This window comes from Rana temporaria, chromosome 13, assembly GCF_905171775.1.
Source record: "Rana temporaria chromosome 13, aRanTem1.1, whole genome shotgun sequence".
NCBI lineage: Eukaryota > Metazoa > Chordata > Amphibia > Anura > Ranidae > Rana > Rana temporaria.
In genome coordinates this window covers 111,722,686-111,742,662 of record NC_053501.1, presented here as the reverse complement: position 1 = coordinate 111,742,662, position 19,977 = coordinate 111,722,686, and the positions used below count along the sequence as shown (strand labels likewise).

Genomic DNA, 19,977 nt, shown 5'->3' with positions numbered 1-19,977 from the left:
CGGAGTTCCTATTCGCCTGCAGAGCGTCGGGTCGATGGTGCGGCTTGTAAGTAGTCTCCCGTGGATTAGAGAATATTGATTGGACGCGTCTGGCCTCGATCGGCTGGTAAACCTAATGCTTCCTTTTACATCACCCCGTTAATCCTTCTTCTTGGTTTCAGAATCATATTTTTCTCTCTCACTTGCATTACTCTCCTCTAGCTGAACACAATTGTAAGGACTTGTTCAATATTGGTGAACATTGAAACTGTTGGTGGGCATTGGATGTGATTTGTTAGTGGACTGTTAGTGGACTGTTGGTTGATGTTGGACACAATTGTTGGGGGGCACTGGACACGATTTATGGTGGGCTGTTGGGGCCATTGGACGTATATGTTGGTGGATGTGGACACAATTGTTGTTGGACTATTAGGGGACTTTGGACTTGATTTGTTGGTAGACGTTGGACGTAATTGTTTCGGGGACATTGAGCACAATTGTTGGGGGACGTTGGGCACAATTGTTGGGGGACGTTGGGCACAATTGTTGGGGGACGTTGGACACATTTGTTGGGGGACGTTGGACCGAATTGTTGGTGGAAATTGGACACAATTGTTGGTGGACTATTGGGGGACTTTGGACGTTATTGTTTTGGGGCTTTTCGGGGACATTGGACACAATTGTGGGGGACATTGGACACAATTGTTGGTGGACTATTGCAGTGGTCATCAACCCTGTCCTCAAGGCCCACCAACAGGCCAGGTTTGCAAGATAACTGAAATACATCACAGGTGATATCATTGGCTGCTCAGTGATTGCAGTATTCTAGTCTGCATCTCCCCAAGGTAATACATAAAATCTGGCCTGTTAGTGGGCCCTGAGGACAAGGTTGATAACCACTGGACTATTGGACACAATTGTTGGTGGACTATTGGACACAAATGTTGGTGAACTATTGGGGGACTTTGGACGTTATTGTTTTGGGGCTTTTCGGGGAAATTGGACACAATTGTTGGTGGACATTGGACACAATTGGTGGATGTTGGAAAGTTGAGTGCCCCAACATTGCAGAGACTTTTTACCTCTGCTTCCCAACAAGGTGTCTCATTCTTCCCGTTGCATTCTCTACAATATAAATGGGTACCAAGATCCCACCTTCAGTATGCCTTTCAGAAAACCAGAACATCTCGGTCCACTGGCCTGGTCCCAAAACCAAAATGTTGGTAATAAAATTCCCATTCTCCAATTTTAAAGAATATGCCATTCACACCAGCGCATGGCATGGTGCACATAGTGCAAGCGCTAATGTGCATTGTTACAACCCGATGCAGGCTGCATCATTTTATCGCAATGCACACCATGGCAGTGCCTTTTTGTGAACAGTCCCTATTCGAAGCAAGACTTTTTGGCTCGTCTTTGCGTTGGGCTCACTTTGGCCAACACTGCCCAATGGGGCTGGTGGTAATAAGCTCCAAATTCCCTCCAGGAGATGACCTGTCGTGCAGAAAAATAACTATTTGCCATGGTCTTGGCACCTTCGGGAGCAAGGCTTTTTTTGGCTTGTCTTTGTGCTGGAATCGCATTGGGCAACAGGACTGGCCTCACTAATGCACAATTTTAGAATCGGAGGATGGCTACCTCTACCTGAGGCTTGTCATAAAGAGGACCTGTCAGAAAAAAAAACATAAATCCCACCTCAGCACAGCGCTCTCTCAAAAACATGGATCAAAAAACATGGTTTTGGAAGCTTCAACTGGAGCTGTCCAGCTTCCCAGAAGAAGCGGTTAGAATGAAAATCCATCAAACTGTCCATTGACCTAAGAGTCCTGTGGAGAGATCACTAAGGACACCCAAACTATGGGCGTTTCTACCCCAATGTTCAGTGCGGAGCCAACTGCCACCTCCAGCGCCTGCCATCTAAACCGGGTGGCAACCATCTTGCGAGCCAAAACAAGGCGCAGGCTTTCAACTCTGTAGGAAGCGGCAGTTTCCCTACTGCACCTCGGGCCACACCATCAGTTCCTAGTCTATCGAAAAAGCCGCGCCTTTGCAAGATGGCTGCCGCCCTGGTTGACCATCACATTTGAATACGTCAACATAGCACAACCTCACTTCAACATTCCCTACTCTCTCTGTGTCCCACCACAGAGGCCTCTTGGGTGGCTTACGGTTGGACACAACAAATAAGGGGGAGGGGGTCGAAATATACAAGGGTCTCATTTTTTTCCATTTGCATAGAAATCTCCAAACCACAAAAAATGTAAATAAAAAAAATTGAGAATAAAACCGTATTTAGCCACGTTATCCCACAACAAATGTAAAAAATCAAAAATAAAGATACTTCTATTTAAAACGCACGCTTACGAAACAATCTTAGGACAAACTGCAGGTCACGGAGCACAGACAACGAGAGAGGGGTTAGGACACTTGTTAGTGGTCACTGGTTGGGGGAGGAGGGGGGGCGATGATTCATTTCGCGCCGTGTCCCCCCCTCTCCCCAATCTCTGCTCCTGTCGTAGGTTTGCGCAGAGCGAGAACGGGGAGATGTTAGGTGAAGAATGGGGAGGGGGGGAATGGAACGACAAAGACCAAACAGGATTGAGTCTCCTCCCCCTTTTTCTGTTTCCTCTGGGGTTGGTCGTACTTCAAGCTTTCTTTGGGGGAGGGGCCAATTTGATGATCTCTTCTTCTGATGGCTGTCTTATTATATCTGTAAAGAAATAAAAAAATTGAAAAAAAAAAATCAACAGAACGCAAACCACAATCTTACCTTAGAATACTTTTTCCAGATTAAATGTTAAGTATCTTAGCATGCCTGCTCTTAGCTCTGATCTGGTCTTCAAAAACATTTTTTTTGTACTGGCGGTAAAAAAAAATTCTTTAAGTAGTATTATCGGCATATACCGCGCACTTTTTCCCCTTAAAATCAGGGGAAAATCGTGGGTGTGCGTGATATACGCCGATACTGTTGCAGCTGTGTTAGTTTTTTTAATTAGGCGCCGAGCGCCGCAGACTAAAGCTGAGCCGAGTGTACTGCGCGCTCGGCTCCACCCGCAGCCACGCGAGAGAAGCCGAACAAACAGGAAATCCGGCTCCTCTCGGCGCCTAATTCAAAAACGAACACCGCCGCAACCCCGGGCAACGTGCGGATGGAGGACTGGACGGACCCCGCAGACAGACACCTGGACGAACCCCGCGAGGAAGCCGCAGACGGACACCGTGAGGAAGCCACAGACGGACGCCGCAAGGAAGGCTGGACGGACCCCGCACACGGACGCTGGACCGAACAAGGCCTGCCGATGGACGCCGGGCAAGACACCAAAACTAAGTAATTCATTTTTTTTTTCCAGGAATTTTCCTTCTAGATTAGGGGTGCGCGCTATAGGCAGATAAATACGGTATATTGAAGGACACAGCCCAGTGAAATCTTGGCTGTAGGGTTATATTCTCACCTCCAGGAGTAGGACTCTAGGCAAAAACCATGAAGGTCCCCCCCAAGAACGGCAATGCTGGTGGCCAACCCCCCCCCCCCCCACTTCTACAGGCAGCTTCTTATGTTATTTTCTCTTTCATTCATTGAAGGACACAGTCCGGTAAGGAATCTTGACCACAGGGTTATAGTGCCACCTCCAGAACTAGGTGTAAAACAAAGGTCCACACAAGAAGGGCCATGATGGTGGCCAACCCCCCCCCCCCCCAACTTCTACAGGCAGCTTCTTATGTTATTTTCTCTTTCATTCGGGAAGGAATCTTGACCACAGGGTTATAGTGCCACCTCCAGAACTAGGTGTAAAACAAAGGTCCACCCAAGAACGGCCATGCTGGTGGCCAAACCCAATCCCGTCTCCTACAGGCAGCTCATTGTGTTAAAACCTGTACCAGAATTCAGAGGGGTGGGAGCTTTGTTCTTGAATGAACTCGGAGAAAATGATTATGGTGAATTAAAAATTCTCCATTCATTGATTGAGACAGCCCAGGTAAGGAATCTTGACCGTAGGGTTATAGCGCCACCTCCAGGAGTAGGACACTAGGTATAAAACAAAGGTCCTCCTAAGGACGGCCCTGCTGGTGGCCAAACCCCTCATCTGCTACAGGCAACTCATTGGGTTAAAAGCAGTACCAGAATTCAGAGGGGTGGGGGCTTTGTTATTTAATTAACTCGGAGAAAAGAATTATGGTAAGTATAGAAAAAATCTAATTTTTCTTTTCATTTATCGAAGGAAACAGCCAAAAGGAATCTTGACCCTAGGGAAGTCCCAAAGAAGTGACCATCGAGGGGTGGAAAAAAAAACCACAGAAGGTACTGCTTAGTAACATACTGAACTGCCTGAACCAGATGGGGGGTTTGTCCACCGGCAGAGGCCGTCCCTAGGCGTAGCTTTGTTTTATGCTCATTGTTCTACTCCTGAAGGTGGCGCTATAACCCAATATTCCTTACTGGGCTGTGTCCTTCAGTGGAGGCGAGAGAGGAATGGATTTCTAATTTCTGAGATCAGAAATGTAAACACAACATCTCCCCGTTCTTCCTAGTGACATGTCACTGATCGAATGCTCCCTCTCATCGGGAACAATGATCAGTGTTGTGTCACTCATAGCCATGCCCCCTAACAGTTAGAATCATTCCCTAGGACACGCTTAACCAAGGGCCGATCCGCCCTATAGGCTCACTATGCAAGCCGCTTAGGGCCCCGCAAAGCTGCGGAGGGCCCCCCAAATGACTAGAGGCCCCTCCTGGTGAGAAGTCATTTTCAGCCCCTCACCCCGCTTCTCAACTCGCTGGCTGCATGGGAGAAGAGGTAAGCAGTCAGCACCCCCGCCTTCTCACTTTAATGTAAGATGTCATTTTCGATAGCAGAACACCCCCTCCCCTCGCTTTCCAACTTTAATGTGACATGTCGCTGTCGGCAGCGCCCACAGCCCCCTCCCCCGCGCGACCTGTCATTTTGCTAAGGGCCCCAGGGAGGTCCGGATTGGCACTGCACTTAACCCCTTCAGCGCCCCCTACAGGTTAACTCCTTCACTGCCAGTGTAATTTTTACAGTAATCAGTGCATTTTTATAGCACTGATCGCTGTAAAAATAACACTGGTCCCAAAATGGTGTCCGATGTGTCGGCCATAATGTTGCAGTCACGATAAAATTTGCTGATCGCCGCCATTACTAGTAAAAAAAAAAAAAATGCCATAAAACTACCCCCCATTTTGTAGACGCTATAACTTTTGCACAAACCAATAAACGCTTATTGCGATATTTTTTTTGCCAAAAATATGTAGAAGAATACGTATCGGGCTAAACTGAGGGGGAAAAAAAACATTTTTTTTTACATATTTATGAGGGATATTTATTACAGCAAAAGGTAAAACTATTGATTTTTTTTTTTTCAAATGTCGCTTTATTTTTGTTTATAGCGCAAAAAATAAAAAACGCAGAGGCGATCAAATACCACCAAAAAAAAGCTCCATTTGTGGGGGGGAAAAAAGGGACGCCAATTTTGTTTGGGAGCCACGTCGCACGACCGCGCAATTGTCAGTTAAAGCGACGCAGTGCCGAACCGCAAAAAAGTGGCCCGGTCATTGGCCAGCCAAATGGTCCGGGGGGCTGAAGTGGTTAAAAGCCGAACTGAATTAGTAGCAAAAACACTAACTTTTTTTCTTTTTAGGATTTATCTTATTTGAATTCTCTTTATATTATTTTCTTCAGTTGTTCCCATTTTGGTAAGGAGCACCGTAATCGCTATGCAAAAGTGTAAATATTCCCTAAAAAAAATATATAATTTTTTTTTCCTGTTTTACCAATTGCTTTATAAAAATTTTTTTTTTATTGTTTTTTGTGAGAATTTAGTTCTACTTTAAATGAAATAATGCCTTTTTTTTTTACGCACCCCCCCCTTCTCCAGCAGCAAGGTCGCCCTGTCTGGCCTTGTCACTTCAGCACCTGGAGACAGAAAGCGGAAGTGGCACGGATCTCGCCCTCCTCTGCCGCCCTTTGTCTTTCCTCTCTGGATTTCCATTTCAATTCCAATTCAGCCCTTTATCCTTTCCACTGAAGGCCAATACTTCTTCCCTTGTTAAAAAAAACATCGGGCCAGATCCACGTACCTCGGCGTAAATATAAGCGGGCGTAGCGTATCTTAAATACACTACGCCGCCGTAACTTAGTGCGGAGGTTCCTTATCCACAAACAATTTGCGCCGTAAGTTACGGCGGCGTAGTGTAACTGTGTCGGCGTAAGGGCGCGGAATTCAAATGACAGATGTGGGCGTGTTTTATGTTAATTCAACTTGACCCCACGTAAATGACGTTTTTTTTTAACAGCGCATGCGCCGTCCGTGGGGGCATCCCAGTGCGCATGCTCGAAATCACGTCGCAAATAGTCAATGCTTTCGGCGTGAACTGAATTTACGCAAAGCCCTATTCGCGAACCTTTTACGCAAACGACGTAAATGACGGAAAATTTGACGCTGGCCCGACGTCCATACTTAACATTGCGTACGCCTCATAGACCCAGGGGTAACGTTACGCCGGAAAAAGCCTTATGTAAACAACGTAAAAAAATGCGCCGGACGTACGTTCTGAGAATCGGCGTATCTAGCTAATTTGCATACTCTACGCGGAAATCAACGGAAGCGCCACCTGGCGGCCAGCGTAAATATGCACCGAAGATCCGACGGCGTACTAAGACGTATGTCAGTCAGATCGAGCCCCCAATCAGGCGTATCTTGTTTTGTGGATACAAAACAAAGATACGACGGCGCATCGTAGAAGTTACGCGGCGTATCAATAGATACGCCAAGGTAACTTCTTTGTGGATCTGGCCCCTTGTCTTTAAATAGTAAGGGGTGGCGATACGGATTGGTGACCCTGTCAAAGAAAGGGCACCAACATCCCTGTAAATATACAAACATCTAGAGTTCAAAACAGATGGAAAGATTTCACTCAACAATAGCATTGGAGTGATTTGTCCCGACATGTTTCGCCACTTGGGGCTTCATCGGGGGGATGTTTATAGAAACACTCAGATGTAAACTGCATAGAACAGAACAAAGTTATATAAATATTTAACATAACATACAAATTAACCACTAGCCACCCAGCGGCCGACTATATACGGCCGCAAGGTGGCTCTAATTGAATCTGCCAGGAGGCCGTCTATAAACGGCCTCGGGGCGCGCATGCCGCCGCTGCGTCACACAGATACTGATGCGCGTGCCTGGCGGCCACGATGTCCGCCAGCCACAGAGATCCACGTCCTGTTAGGGAGAGGACACAGATGGTGTGTCCCTTGTACATAGGGACAACCATCGGTCACCTCCCCCAGTCAGTATCCTCCCCCCACAGATAGAATCACTCCCAGGGTACACATTTAACCCCTTCCTCGCCCCCTAGTGTTAACCCCTTCCCTGCCAGTCACATTTATACAGTAATCCGTGCATATTTATAGCACTGTTCGCTGTATAAATGTAAATGGTCCCAAAAATGTTTCAAAAGTGTCCGCCGTAATATCGCAGTCATGACAAAAATCGCAGATCGCCGCTATTACTAGTAAAAAAAGGTCTGGTATGGATTTTAAGGGGAACCCGCTGCAAAAAAAATGGCGTGGGGTTCCCCCCCCCAAAATCCATACCAGACCCTTATCCGAGCACGCAACCTGGCAGGCCGCAGGAAAAGAGGGGGGTGAGAGCGCGCCCCCCCCCTCCTGAACAGTACCAGGCCACATGCCCTCAACATGGGGAGGATGTCCCCATGTTGATGGGGACAAGGGCCTCATCCCCACAACCCTTGCCCGGTGCTTCTGGGGGTTTTCGGGCAGGGGGCTTATCAGAATCTGGAAGCCCCTTTAACCTGTTCTGCTGCGAACTGAACTGGGGGGTGTTCTGCTCACCGAACCGGGGGGGGGGGGGGGTGTTCGGCTACTGTTCAAGCATGACTGTGCCCCTGTGTACAAAGCCAGCTCCATAAAAGACATGGTTTTGCAACCCTTACAGACAACCAACAAAGTAATTGGTGTCAAGCTTCTTGGCTTGCTAAGTGTTGTTGGTAATGGAAGTATGCAAGCACCATCAATGGCAGGCCAATCCAGTGGCGGCTGGTGCTCAAAATTTTTGGGGGGCGCAAACAAACTGAAAAAAAAAAAGCCCATCAATTGCTGCCACTGTGCCCATCAATTGCTGCCACTGTGCCCATCAATTGCTGCCAGTGTGCTCATCAATTGCTGCCAGTGTGCTCATCAATTGCTGCCAGTGTGCTCATCAATTGCAGCCACTGTGCCCATCAATTGCTGCCACTGTGCTCATCAATTGCTGCCAGTGTGCCTATCAAATGCTGCCAGTGTGCATCCCCTGCCCGCCTGGCACTTACCTTGCCTCGGTGGGGCAGCGGGTCAAAGCAGTGTCCTCCATGCTCCTCGATGTCTTCTCTCTTCCCGTCCTCTGATAGGCGTCCAATCACAGCACCTGTTGTTTCAGCCAACCAGGTAACAGACTCAAGCACCTGATTGGCTGAGAGGCGGTTCAGTGTTAGGAAAGCAAATTAATGTTTGTTTTCCTAACACAACGCTGAGTGAACTGCGAGCGCCCAGCATGGTGCCCGCTGTTTGCCTCTGGCTCTAATCAGGTGCTTCCCAAAAATACCCTGCCACTGTAATTCAGGAGCCTGGCCCCAAAAAAGGGGCCGAGTACCTGAATAGGGGGTGGCAACGGCGACCATAGATGGATTTATGCAATGCATGAATCTTTTTATGGTGATAGAGAGGTGGCAGGAGAGAGGGGCGGCGACCTTGCGCCCCTTATGGACGCACCGCCACTGGGCCAATCAGTCACAGCTCATGGAACGCCTAAAAACCTCTGGATGAACCCTAGGATTCCTTGAAACCCAGATTGAAAATGGCTGCCCTAAAGGATCATAAATGTAATATTTTAGTAATAGGTGCAACCAGGTAAGGTGACATCCCCCCCAAGACCCCTTTTGACATCCCAATCGTAAAGCCCACTTAGCTCTTGGCAATGTTGGTTGTCGGAAATACCGACAGCAAATGTCCGATGGAGCATACACACGGTCGGATTTTCCGACAACAAGCTTCCATCGAACATTTGTTGTCGGAAATTCGCGGCGTTAGAGGTTTATCATTCTTTCAATGACAAAACTGAAGTAGGAGTGGGGCCAAGCTCACGTGTCGAAAAACCCAACCTGGGAAATGTATCATTTTTGGTAGATTATAGTGTTAGAATGTAGGTAAAACTCAAAAACTGGAAAGTGATAGATGCACCCCGGGCTCACCTTTATATTTTTTGGCACTAGGGATCCGAGTTAGTTTTGTGTCGAGTTCTTCCTCTGCTGAAATTTTCAAAACTTTGGTCCTGTAGTCGATAACCATGGTGAGGAGGTCAGGACGTCGTGAGATCTCGAAAATGTGTTCTATGTAGGAGAGGTTGTCTAGAAAACAAAAAGGTGCGAGAGGTCGGGATCAGATTGCAGCAAGTATAGCAACTTCCAGGTTCTGTGATGTCACAGACCTTCCACCTAACCATTGGGACACAATCCCAACATGAGAAGACTGGAACCCATATAAAAGACTGATGACAGAGTCTGTCTACCTTCCTTCCTTCCTCCATCGATCCCTTCCTTCCTCCCATGTTCCTTCCATGTAGGGCTACTATTTGTTTCAAAGTTTTGTGTCTAAAATGTAGTTATGACTAAGGCCTTATAGGCTGAAACTCGTCAACTGACTACACTGTGGTTTCTGAATTAAGATCTTTTTAAGAGCAACAACTTGTGTGCGGATCATCTCTCTGCATGTTCCTTCCATCCCTTCCTTCATTCCCCCTCTATTCCTTCTCTCGTTCCTCCCACACTTCCACCATCCTTTCCTTCCCTCCTCTCATCTTTCCTCCATCCCTTTCTTCATTCCTCTCATCCTCCTTCCATCCATTCCTTTCTCTTATGCTCCTTCCATTCCTTCCTTACTCCTACCTTCCCTCCATTCCTTTCTTCATTTCCCCCTCTATTCCTTCTCTCGTTTCTCCCACACTTCCACCATCCTTTCCTTCCCTCCTCTCATCTTTCCTCCATCCCTTTCTTCATTCCTCCCATCCTCCTTCCATCCATTCCCTTCTCTTATGCTCCTTCCATTCCTTCCTTACTCCTACCTTCCCTCCATTCCTTTCTTCATTTCCCCCATGCTCCCTCTTATTACCTCTCCATCACTTTCTTCCTCCTATACTCCCTTCATTCCTTTCTTCCTTCCTTCCAGTTTCCCTCTGTCCCTTCCTTCCTTGCATCCTCACTCCATCCCTTTTTTTTTGTTCTTCGCTCACTTCACCCCTTCCTTCCTTCCTCTCATCCATCTTTCCATCTCTTCCATCACTCCATCCCTCCCTCCCTCCATCCCTCTGCTCCTTCGTCCATTCCCTCACCATCCCATTCCTTCCTCCTATACTCCTTCCATTCCTACCATCATTCTCCCTCCATTCCTTCCTTCCTTCCTCCCTCCGCTCATCTTTCCTCCATCTTTTTCTTCATTTCTCTCATCCTCCCTCCATCCATTCCTTTCTTGCTTCTTCCTGTACTCCTTCCATCCCTTCCTTCCTCCTACCATCCCTCCATTCCTTTCTTGCTTCTTCCTATACTCCTTCCATCCTCATACCGTCCCTCCATTCCTTTCTTCATTTCCCCCATGCCCCCTCTTATCACCCATTTATCTCTTCCTCCCTCCTATACTCCCTTCATTCCTTTCTTCCTTGCTTCCAGTTTCCCTCTGTCCCTTCCTTCCTTCCTCGCATCCTCACTCCATTCCTTTCTTTTTTCTTCCCTCACTTGACCCCTTCCTTCCTCTCATCCTCTTTCCATCTCTTCCATCATTCCACCCATCTTCCCTCCATCCCTCTGCTCCTTCTTCCATTCCCTCACCATCCCTTCCTTCCTCCTATGCTCCTTCCATTCCTCCTTCCATTCCTCCCTTCATTCTCTCATCCTCCCTCCATCCCTCTGCTCCTTCTTCCATTCCCTCACCATCCCTTCCTTCCTCCTATGCCCCTTCCTTCAGTCTCTTATCCTCCCTCCCATACTTCCTCCATCCTTTCCTCCGCTCATCTTTCCTCCATCTTTTTCTTCATTCTTCTCATCCTCCCTCCCTCCATCCATTCCTTTCTTCCGTCCTCCTATATTCTTTCCACCCCTTCCATCCTCCTACTGTCCCTACATTCATTTATTCATTTCCCCCACCCTCCCTCTTCCTTCCTATCTCTTTTTTTCTTCCCTCACTTCACCCCTCCATTCCTCTCCTCCTTCTTCCATTCCCTCACCATCCCTTTCCTTCCTCCTATGCTCCTTCCTTCATTCTCTCATCCATCCTCCCTCCATTCCTCCCAAAATTTCCTCAATCTTTTCCTTTCCTCTGCTCGTCTTTCCTCCATCTTTTTTTTTTCTCCATTCCTTTCATCCTCCTTCCATCCATTCCTTTCTTCCTTCTATATTCTTTCCATCCCTTTCTTCCTCCTACTGTCCCTCCAATCCTTTCTTCATGTCCCCCATCCTCCCCTTTATCACTCATCTATCTCTTCCTTCCTCCTATCCTCTCTCTATTCCTTCCTTCATTCTTCTCATCTTTCCTTTCTTCATTCCTCTTATCCTCCCTCCCTCCCTCCATTCCTTTCTTCCTTCCTCCTCTATTCCTTCCATTCCCTTCTTCATTTCCCCCACGCTCCCTCTTATTACCCCCTTTCTCTTTCTTCCTGCTATCATCCCCTTCATTCCTTTCTTCCTTTCATCCTCCCTCTATCCCTTCTTTTCCTCCATCCCTTTATTTTTTTCTTCACCCCTCCTCCCTTCCATTCGCTCACCAATCCCTTCTTTCCTTACTCCCTTCTTTCCTTACTCCCATCTATCCTGTCCTCCCATCCTCTCTAAGTTCCTCCCATTCTCCCTCCATCATTTTCATTGCTCCCATCCAAACTCCACTCTTATTTCATCCCTGCTTCCAGTGTCCCCACAACCCTTCCATTCTCCCGTCCTCCCTCCATTCTCTTCCTTCCTTTGACAGCAGAACTTTCTCAGATGATCAGTGCCAGGTGACAGTTATCACCACCATCCGGGAGAAGAGGTGTTCCTTCCAGTCCCTCAATCACTGGAACAGACCTCTGTTGTTGGGCAGGAAAAGGTTAGAGACACTTCATTGTAATGTCAGTACATTGCAGGAACTGACCCGGTGTCTGCGCCTCTCTGCATGACATGCAATACAAAGCAATGCTTGTTTGGGTTAGAATGGCCCGAGCCTCCATGAATTGTTCTCCTGCTGGGATGAGGGGTGTCCATGGCTTCTTTCTGCCCATCCCCCTGTCCCAGATCTCTTCTCTCCACCCTCTTTTCTGCCTCGTCTCCCCCTCTCTTCTGAGTTCTGCCTTTATTTCCCCCCTCCTTTCTCCACCTTCTCCATCTCTTCTTTCCATCCAATAGCTCTCTTTTTTCCCCTCTTTTATGCCTTTTTTCCCCCTCCTCTCCCTTATATTCTCCCCCTATGCTCTGCTTTCTACATCTTTTCCATCTCTTCTATATTTTTTTCTCTCCCCCCCCTCTCTGCCTCCCCCCCCTCTCTGCCTCCCCCCCCTCTCTGCCTCCCCCCCTCTCTGCCCCCCCTCTCTGCCTCCCCCCCTCTCTCTCCCCCCTCCCCCCTCTCTCTGCCCCCTCCCCCTCTCTCTACCTCCCCCCTCCTCTCCCTCCCCCCTCTCCCTCCCTCCCCCTCTCCCTCCTCCTCCCTCCCCTCTCCCCCTCTCTCTCTCCCCCCCTCCTCTCTCTCCCCCCTCCTCTCTCTCCCCCTCTCTCTCCCCCTCTCTCCCCCCTCCCTCCCCCTCTCTGCCTCCCTCTCTCTCCCCCCTCTCTCTCCCCCCCTCTCCCTCCCCCCCTCCCTCTCTCCCTCCCTCTCTCCCTCCCCCCTCCCCCCCCTCTCCCCCTCCCCCCCCCCCCCCCCCCCCTCTACCACCTCTCCCCCTCCCCCCCCCCTCCCTACCTACCTCCCCCCCCCCCCCCCCTCCCCCTCTACCTACCTCTCCCCCTCCCCCCCCCTCCCCTCCCTCTCCTCTCCTCCCCCTCACTCCCCCCCCCCTCTCTTCCTCCCCCCTCTCTTTTCTCTTTTGCCCCCCCCCCCCACTCTTCCATACAGGTATGTAGTCCACCATCCTCATTGACATGCGGTGCATGCTCCCCCCCCCCCGTATACGACGCTCTCTTACACTAAAACGCAAAGATCAGAACACAAATTGCCTGAAGTAAGGGAAGCAAATCTGGCGTTGCCAGGGAGCGAGGATGACAGCGACTAACGGGATAAGGAAAGGTCACCCCATTCCAGCGCTGCGGCGCAGACACAAATGTCACTTTAATTATCGTGTGTCGGGAACAATCCCTTGTGCAAACAGGACCGGTGACAGTGTGTGCGTCCGTACGTGTGCGCTCAGCCCCGCCAACAGGGGGGGGGGGGGCGCATCCAAAAACGTCACATACTCGCCTACATTCATAAAGCCACAATACCAGATCTCCTGGCCAAAATCTATTCATGACCGAAAGATGTGCCAAATTGTATCCCTATAAATCCTATATCCTTATAATGTGTATCCTATATATTTATAAATTGCATCCTGTATCCTTATAAAATATATCATCATATATCTTTATACCATCCTATATCCTTATGAAGTATATCCTGTACCCTTAAAAACGACATCCTATATCCTTATAATGTACAGTATCTCACAAAAGTAAGTACATCCCTCACATTTTTATAAATCTTTTCTTCTATCTTTTCATGTGACAACACTGAAGAAATGACACTTGGCTACAATGTTGTGTAGTGCGTGTACAGTTTGTATAACAGTGTACATTTGCTGTCCCCTCAAAATAACCCAACACACAGCCATTCATGTCTAAACCGCTGGCAACAAAAGGGACTATACCCCCTAAGTGAAAAAGAAAAAAAAAGAATTGTTGCTCTACATAAAGATGGCCGAGGCTATAAGAAGATTGCCGAGACCCTGAAACTGATCTGCAGCGCGGGGGCCAAGACCATCCAGCGGTATAACAGGACGGGTTCCCCTCAGAACAGGCCTCGTCATGGTCCACCAAGGGAGTTGAGGTCACGTGCTCAGCGTCATATCCAGAGGTTGTCTTTGGGAAATAGACGTATGAGTGCTGCCAGCATTGCTGCAGAGGTTGAAGGGGTCTGTCAGTGCTCAGACCATATGCCGCACACTGCATCAAATTGGTCTGCATGGCTGTCATCCCAGAAGGAAGCCTCTTCTAAAGATGATGCACAAGAAAGTCCGCAAACAGTTTGCTGAAGACAAGCAGACTAAGGACATGGATTACTGGAACCGTGTCCTGTGGTCTGATGAGACCAAGATAAAGGTATTTGGTGTCAGGCGTGTGCGGCGGCAACCAGGTGAGGAGGACAAAGACAAGTGTCTCTTGTCTACAGTCAGGCATGGTGGTGGGTAGGGATGAGCTTTATGTTCGACTCAATTTGGGGTGTTTGCGGCAAATTCGAAAAGCTGCGGAAAACCCTTTAAAAGTCTATGCGAGAAATCAAAAGTGTTAACTTTAAAGGTTAATATGCAAGTTATTGTCATAAAAAGTGTTTGGGGACCCGGGTCCTGCCCCAGGGGACATGTATCAATGCAAATTTTTCGGGAGCAGTGCTATTAATAATGCTTAAAGTGAAGCAAAAAAAAAAGTGAAATATTCCTTTAAATTTTGTATCTACAGTGTGCCTGTAAAGTAGTGCATGTTTCCCGTGTTTAGAACTGTCCCTGCACAAAATGACATTTCTAAAGGGAAAAAAAGTAATTTAAAACTACTCGCGGCTATTCATTAATTGTCGGGTCTCGGCAATACAGATAAAAGTCATTGAAAAAAACATCAGGGGTTCCCCCCCAGTCCAATACCAGCCCTTTGGGTCTGGTATGAATATAAAGGGGAACCCCGAACCAACAAAAAAAAAGCGTGGGGGTCCCCCCCAAATTCCATATCAGGCACTTTACGTCTGGTATGGGTATAAAGGGGAACCCCGCGTCATTTTTAATGGCGTGGGGTTCTCCCCAAAAATCCATACCAGACTGGTATGGATTTTTAGGGGATCCCCGCACTAAAATAAAAAAAATAAATGGCGTGGGGTCCCCCCAAAAATCCATACCAGACCCTTATCCGAGCACGCAGGCCGCAGGAAAAGAGGGCGGGACGAGAGCACCCCCCCCCCCCCCCCCGAACCGTACCAGGCCACATGCCCTGAACATGGGGAGGATGCTTTGGGGGTCTGTGACCCCCAAAGCACCTTGTCCCCATGTTGATGGGAACAAGGGCCTCATCCCAGCAACCCTTGCCCGGTGGTTGTGGGGGTCTGTGGGCAGGGGGCTTATCGGAATCTGGGGGGGAAAAAAAAAAATCACACAGACACAGTAGTCCAGTCTGTCCAGCGTTGTAATCCCTTCTCGATGTCCTGCGGTGAACCATTCTCCAGCGATGCTCTAGTCTCCACTCCACATGAAACCCCCAGGACGCGTAAGAGGTGGTGGGGTCACTCGACCACGTCATTGGGTAACCCCCAGCTTTCTCCTTGCGTAAGGGGAAAGCCGGGGGATACTCAGTGACGTGGTCGCCAGCAGGTGTGCTCCAGCCAGGATCGCCAGCAAGTATGCTCCAGGATCGCCACCAGCAGGTGTGCTCCAGCCAGGATTACCAGTAGGTGTTTTCCAGGATCACTAGCAGGTGTGCTCCAGCCAGGATCACCAACATGTGTGCTACAGCCAGGATCACCAGTAGGTGTGTTCCTTGATCACTAGCCGGGGGTTACTCAGTGACGTGGTCGCCAGCAGGTGTGCTCCAGCCAGGATCGCCAGAAAGTATGCTCCAGGATCGCCACCAGCAGGTGTGCTACAGCCAGGATCACCAACAGGTGTGCTACAGCCAGGATCACCAACAGGTGTGCTACAGCCAGGATCACCAACAAGTGTGCTTCGGGATCACCAGCAGGTGTGCTACAGCCAGGATCACCAGTAGGTGTGTTCCTTGATCACTAGCAGGTGTGCCCCAGCCAGGATCACCAACAGGTGTGCTCCAGCCAGGATCACCAACAGGTGTGCTCCAGCCAGGATCGCTGGCCGGTGTGCTCCAGGATCACCAGTAGGTGTGTTCCTTGATTACCAACAGGTGTGCTCCAGCCAGGATCACCAGCAAATGTGCTCCAGCCAGGATCACCAACAGGTGTGCTCCAGGATCACCAACAGGTGTGCTCCAGGATCACCAACAGGTGTGCTCCAGGATCACCAACAGGTGTGCTCCAGGATCACCAACAGGTGTGCTCCAGGATCACCAGCAAGTGTGCTCCAGCCAGGATCACCAGCAAGTGTGCTCCAGCCAGGATCACCAGCAAGTGTGCTCCAGCCAGGATCACCAGCAAGTGTGCTCCAGCCAGGATCACCAGCAAGTGTGCTCCAGCCAGGATCACCAGCAAGTGTGCTCCAGCCAGGATCACCAGCAAGTGTGCTCCAGGATCCATTTTTCCCCCCCTTTCAGGCAAGACTCCGGGATTGCGTTCTTGCTCCGAGTCAGTAAACAAACCTTGCAAGATGACAAGGGGTTAAATGTTTTCTCAAACCAACAGGGGAGCCGCAGCGCCGGCGGTGGTCCCTCAGAAGACATCAGAAAAGTATTGGCATGGCAACAGGAGTCTTTCGCTCAGAGCCGACTGGCGGTGTCGCGGACGGGCCGAGAGGTCTGGCGGTGTGAAATCCCGAAGACGTTACGCCCGCCGGACATCTGAACAGAATTTTCTGTAATTATTCCTCGTCTGCGGCTAACGGGCCGCGCGAGAAAAACAAACGCAAGGCAACGACTCCCAGCTACATCTCCCTCGGTAGTGAATACTTTGGCGGAAAAATTGTTACGTTTCCTTGTAGGGCGAGAAATTCACAATTGCGTAAGGGTTTCTATATGGAGTGGGGGAGGGGTTAGAACCTCCGTCTGAGTTTTATTGCTGTCTGTGTGCCCAATGGGCCCCCATGTGTGTCCTAGTGAGCATTATCACCAGAACAGGAAGTGAGGGGAAATACAAACTGTTACAGTTGTCACCAAAACAGGAAGTGAGAGGAAATCCAAAATGTTACAGTTGACAATAGAACAGGAAGTGAGAGGAAATCCTGTTCTGGCGACTACTAAAATTATTTGGGTTTCCTCTCACTTCCTGTTCTATTGACAACCGTAATATTTTAGTTTTTACTTCACTTCCTGTTCTGGCGACAACCGTAACATTTTGGATCTCCTCTCACTTCCTGTTCTTTTGACAACTGTAACTTTTTTGATTTCCTCTCACTTCCTGTTCTATTGACAACCGTAATATTTTAGATTTTTACTTCACTTCCTGTTCTGGTCACAACTGTAACATTTTGGATTTCCATCACTTCCTGTTCTAGTGACTACTAAAATAATTTGGATTTCCTCTCACTTCCTGTTCTATTGACAACCGTAGTATTTTAGATTTTACTACACTTCCTGTTCTGGCGACAACCGTAACATTTTGGATCTCCTCTCACTTCCTGTTCCCGGTGACAACTGTAACATTTTGGATTTTCTCTCACTTCCTGTTTTGGTGACAAATGTAAAATTTTTTTGTTCTATTCACTTCCTGTTGTGGTGACAACCGTAATATTTTGGATTTCCTCTCACTTCCTTTTCTGGTGACAACTGAAATATTTCCGCTTTCCTCTCACTTCCTGTTCTATTGACAACCGTTATATTTCAGATTTTACTTCACTTCCTGTTCTGGAGACAACTCTAATATATTGGATTTCCTCTCACTTCCTGTTCTGGTGACAACTGTAACATTTTGGATTTCCTCTCACTTCCTGTTCTATTGACAACCGTAATATTTTAGATTTTTTACTTCACTTCCTGTTCTGGTCACAACTGTAACATTTTGGATTTCCCTCACTTCCTGTTCTGGTGACTACTGAAATATTTCGGAAGTGAGGGGAAATCCAAAATGTTACAGTTGTGACCAAAACAGGAAGTGAAGTAAAAATCTAAAATATTACGGATTTTTACATTTGTCACCAGAAAAGGAAGTGAGAGGAAATCCCAAATATTATGGCTGTCACCAGAACAGGAAGTGAATGGAACAACATTTTTTACATTTGTTACCAAAACCGGAAGTGAGAGGAAATCCGAAATATTACGGTTGTCAATAGAACAGGAAGTGAGAAGAAATCCTGTTCTGCTGTTCTGGTGACTACTAAAATAATTTGGATTTCCTCTCACTTCCTGTTCTATTGACAACCGTAATATTTTAGATTTTACTACACTTCCTGTTCTGGTCACAACTGTAACATTTTGGATTTCCCTCACTTCCTTTTCTGGTGACTACTGAAATATTTCGGAAGTGAGTGGAGATCCAAAATGTTACAGTTGTGACCAAAACAGGAAGTGAAGTAAAAATCTAAAATATTATGGATGTCAATAGAACAGGAAGTGAGAGGAAATCCCAAATTTTACGGTTGTCACCAGAACAGGAAGTGAATTGAACAAAACATTTTTACATTTGTCACCAAAACAGGAAGTGAGAGGAAATCCCAAATATTACGGTTGTTACCAGAACAGGAAGTGAATGGAACAACATTTGTTACCAAAACAGGAAGTGAGAGGAAATCCGAAATATTACGGTTGTCACCAGAAAAGGAAGTGAATGAAACAAGAAATTTTACATTTGTCACCAAAACAGGAAGTGAGAGAAAATCCAAAATGTTACAGTTGTCACCAGAACAGGAAGTGAGAGGAAATCCGAAATATTACGGTTGTTACCAGAACAGGAAGTGAATTGAACAAAAAAATGTTACATTTGTCACCAAAACAGGAAGTGAGAGGAAATCCCAAATATTACGGTTGTCACCAGAAAAGGAAGTGAATGGAACAAGAAATTTTACATTTGTCACCAGAAAAGGAAGTGAGGAAATCTAAAATGTTACTGTTGTCAATAGAACAGAAAGTGAAAGGAAATCCAAAATGTTTCAGTTGTCACCAGAACAGGAAGTGAGAAGAATTCTAAAATATTTCTGTTGTCCCTAAAACAGAAAGTGAGGGGAAATCCAAAATGTTTCAGTTGTCACCAGAACAGGAAGTGAGGGGAAAACCAAACTGTTACAGTTGTCACCAGAACAGGAAGTGAGGGGGAAATAAAAATGTTAGTTATCACCAGAACAGAAAGTAGGGGACATCTAAAATATTAGTTGTCACCAGAACAGGAAGTGAGAGGAAAACCAAACTGTTACAGTTGTCACTAGAACAGGAAGTGAGAGGAAAACCAAACTGTTACAGTTGTCATTAGAACAGGAAGTGAGAGGAAAACCAAACTGTTACAGTTGTCACCAGAACAGGAAGTGAGAGGAAATCCGAAATATTACGGTTGTCACCAGAAAAGGAAGTGAATGGAACAAGAAATTTTACATTTGTCACCAAAACAGGAAGTGAGAGAAAATCCAACATATTACAGTTGTCAATGGGAATGGGAAGAGAGAGGAAATCTAAAATGTTACGGTTGTCAATAGAACAGAAAGTGAAAGGAAATACAAAATGTTTCAGTTGTCACCAGAACAGAAAGTAGGGGACATCTAAAATATTACAGTCGTCACCAGAACAGGAAGTGAGAGGAAAACCAAACTGTTACAGTTGTCACCAGAACAGGAAGTGAGAGGAAAACCAAACTGTTACAGTTGTCACCAGAACAGAAAGCGAAGGGAAAAGCAAACGATTCTAGTTGTCACCAGAACAGGAAGTGAGAGGAAAACCAAACTGTTACAGTTGTCACTAGAACAGGAAGTGGAGGGAAATGTTCCAATGGGGACACCTGTTTCTATGACACATGTCTTAAAGGGACCTTCTAAAGAATTATCAGTAATGTAATTTGTGTACACAACAGAAAACGTAAATACATTTCTCCAGTTGGATAAAAATCCTTTTAATCGTTCCTT

General features: G+C 47.4%; 1 protein-coding gene across 2 annotated transcripts in view; it reads right to left on the bottom strand.

The window, feature by feature from the left end:
• Nucleotides 1-2,304: 2,304 nt before the first annotated feature.
• Nucleotides 2,305-19,977, bottom strand: part of PEA15 (proliferation and apoptosis adaptor protein 15) — a 102,307-nt gene continuing 84,634 nt past the window's right edge. For both annotated transcript variants that reach the window (XM_040332589.1, XM_040332590.1), the window contains exons 3-4: nucleotides 9,254-9,409; nucleotides 2,305-2,689 (exon numbers count right to left, since the gene is read on the bottom strand). In XM_040332589.1, the coding sequence (XP_040188523.1) occupies nucleotides 2,625-2,689; nucleotides 9,254-9,409 (221 nt within the window). In that variant the 3' untranslated portion in view covers nucleotides 2,305-2,624. The remainder of the gene's footprint in view (nucleotides 2,690-9,253; nucleotides 9,410-19,977) is intronic.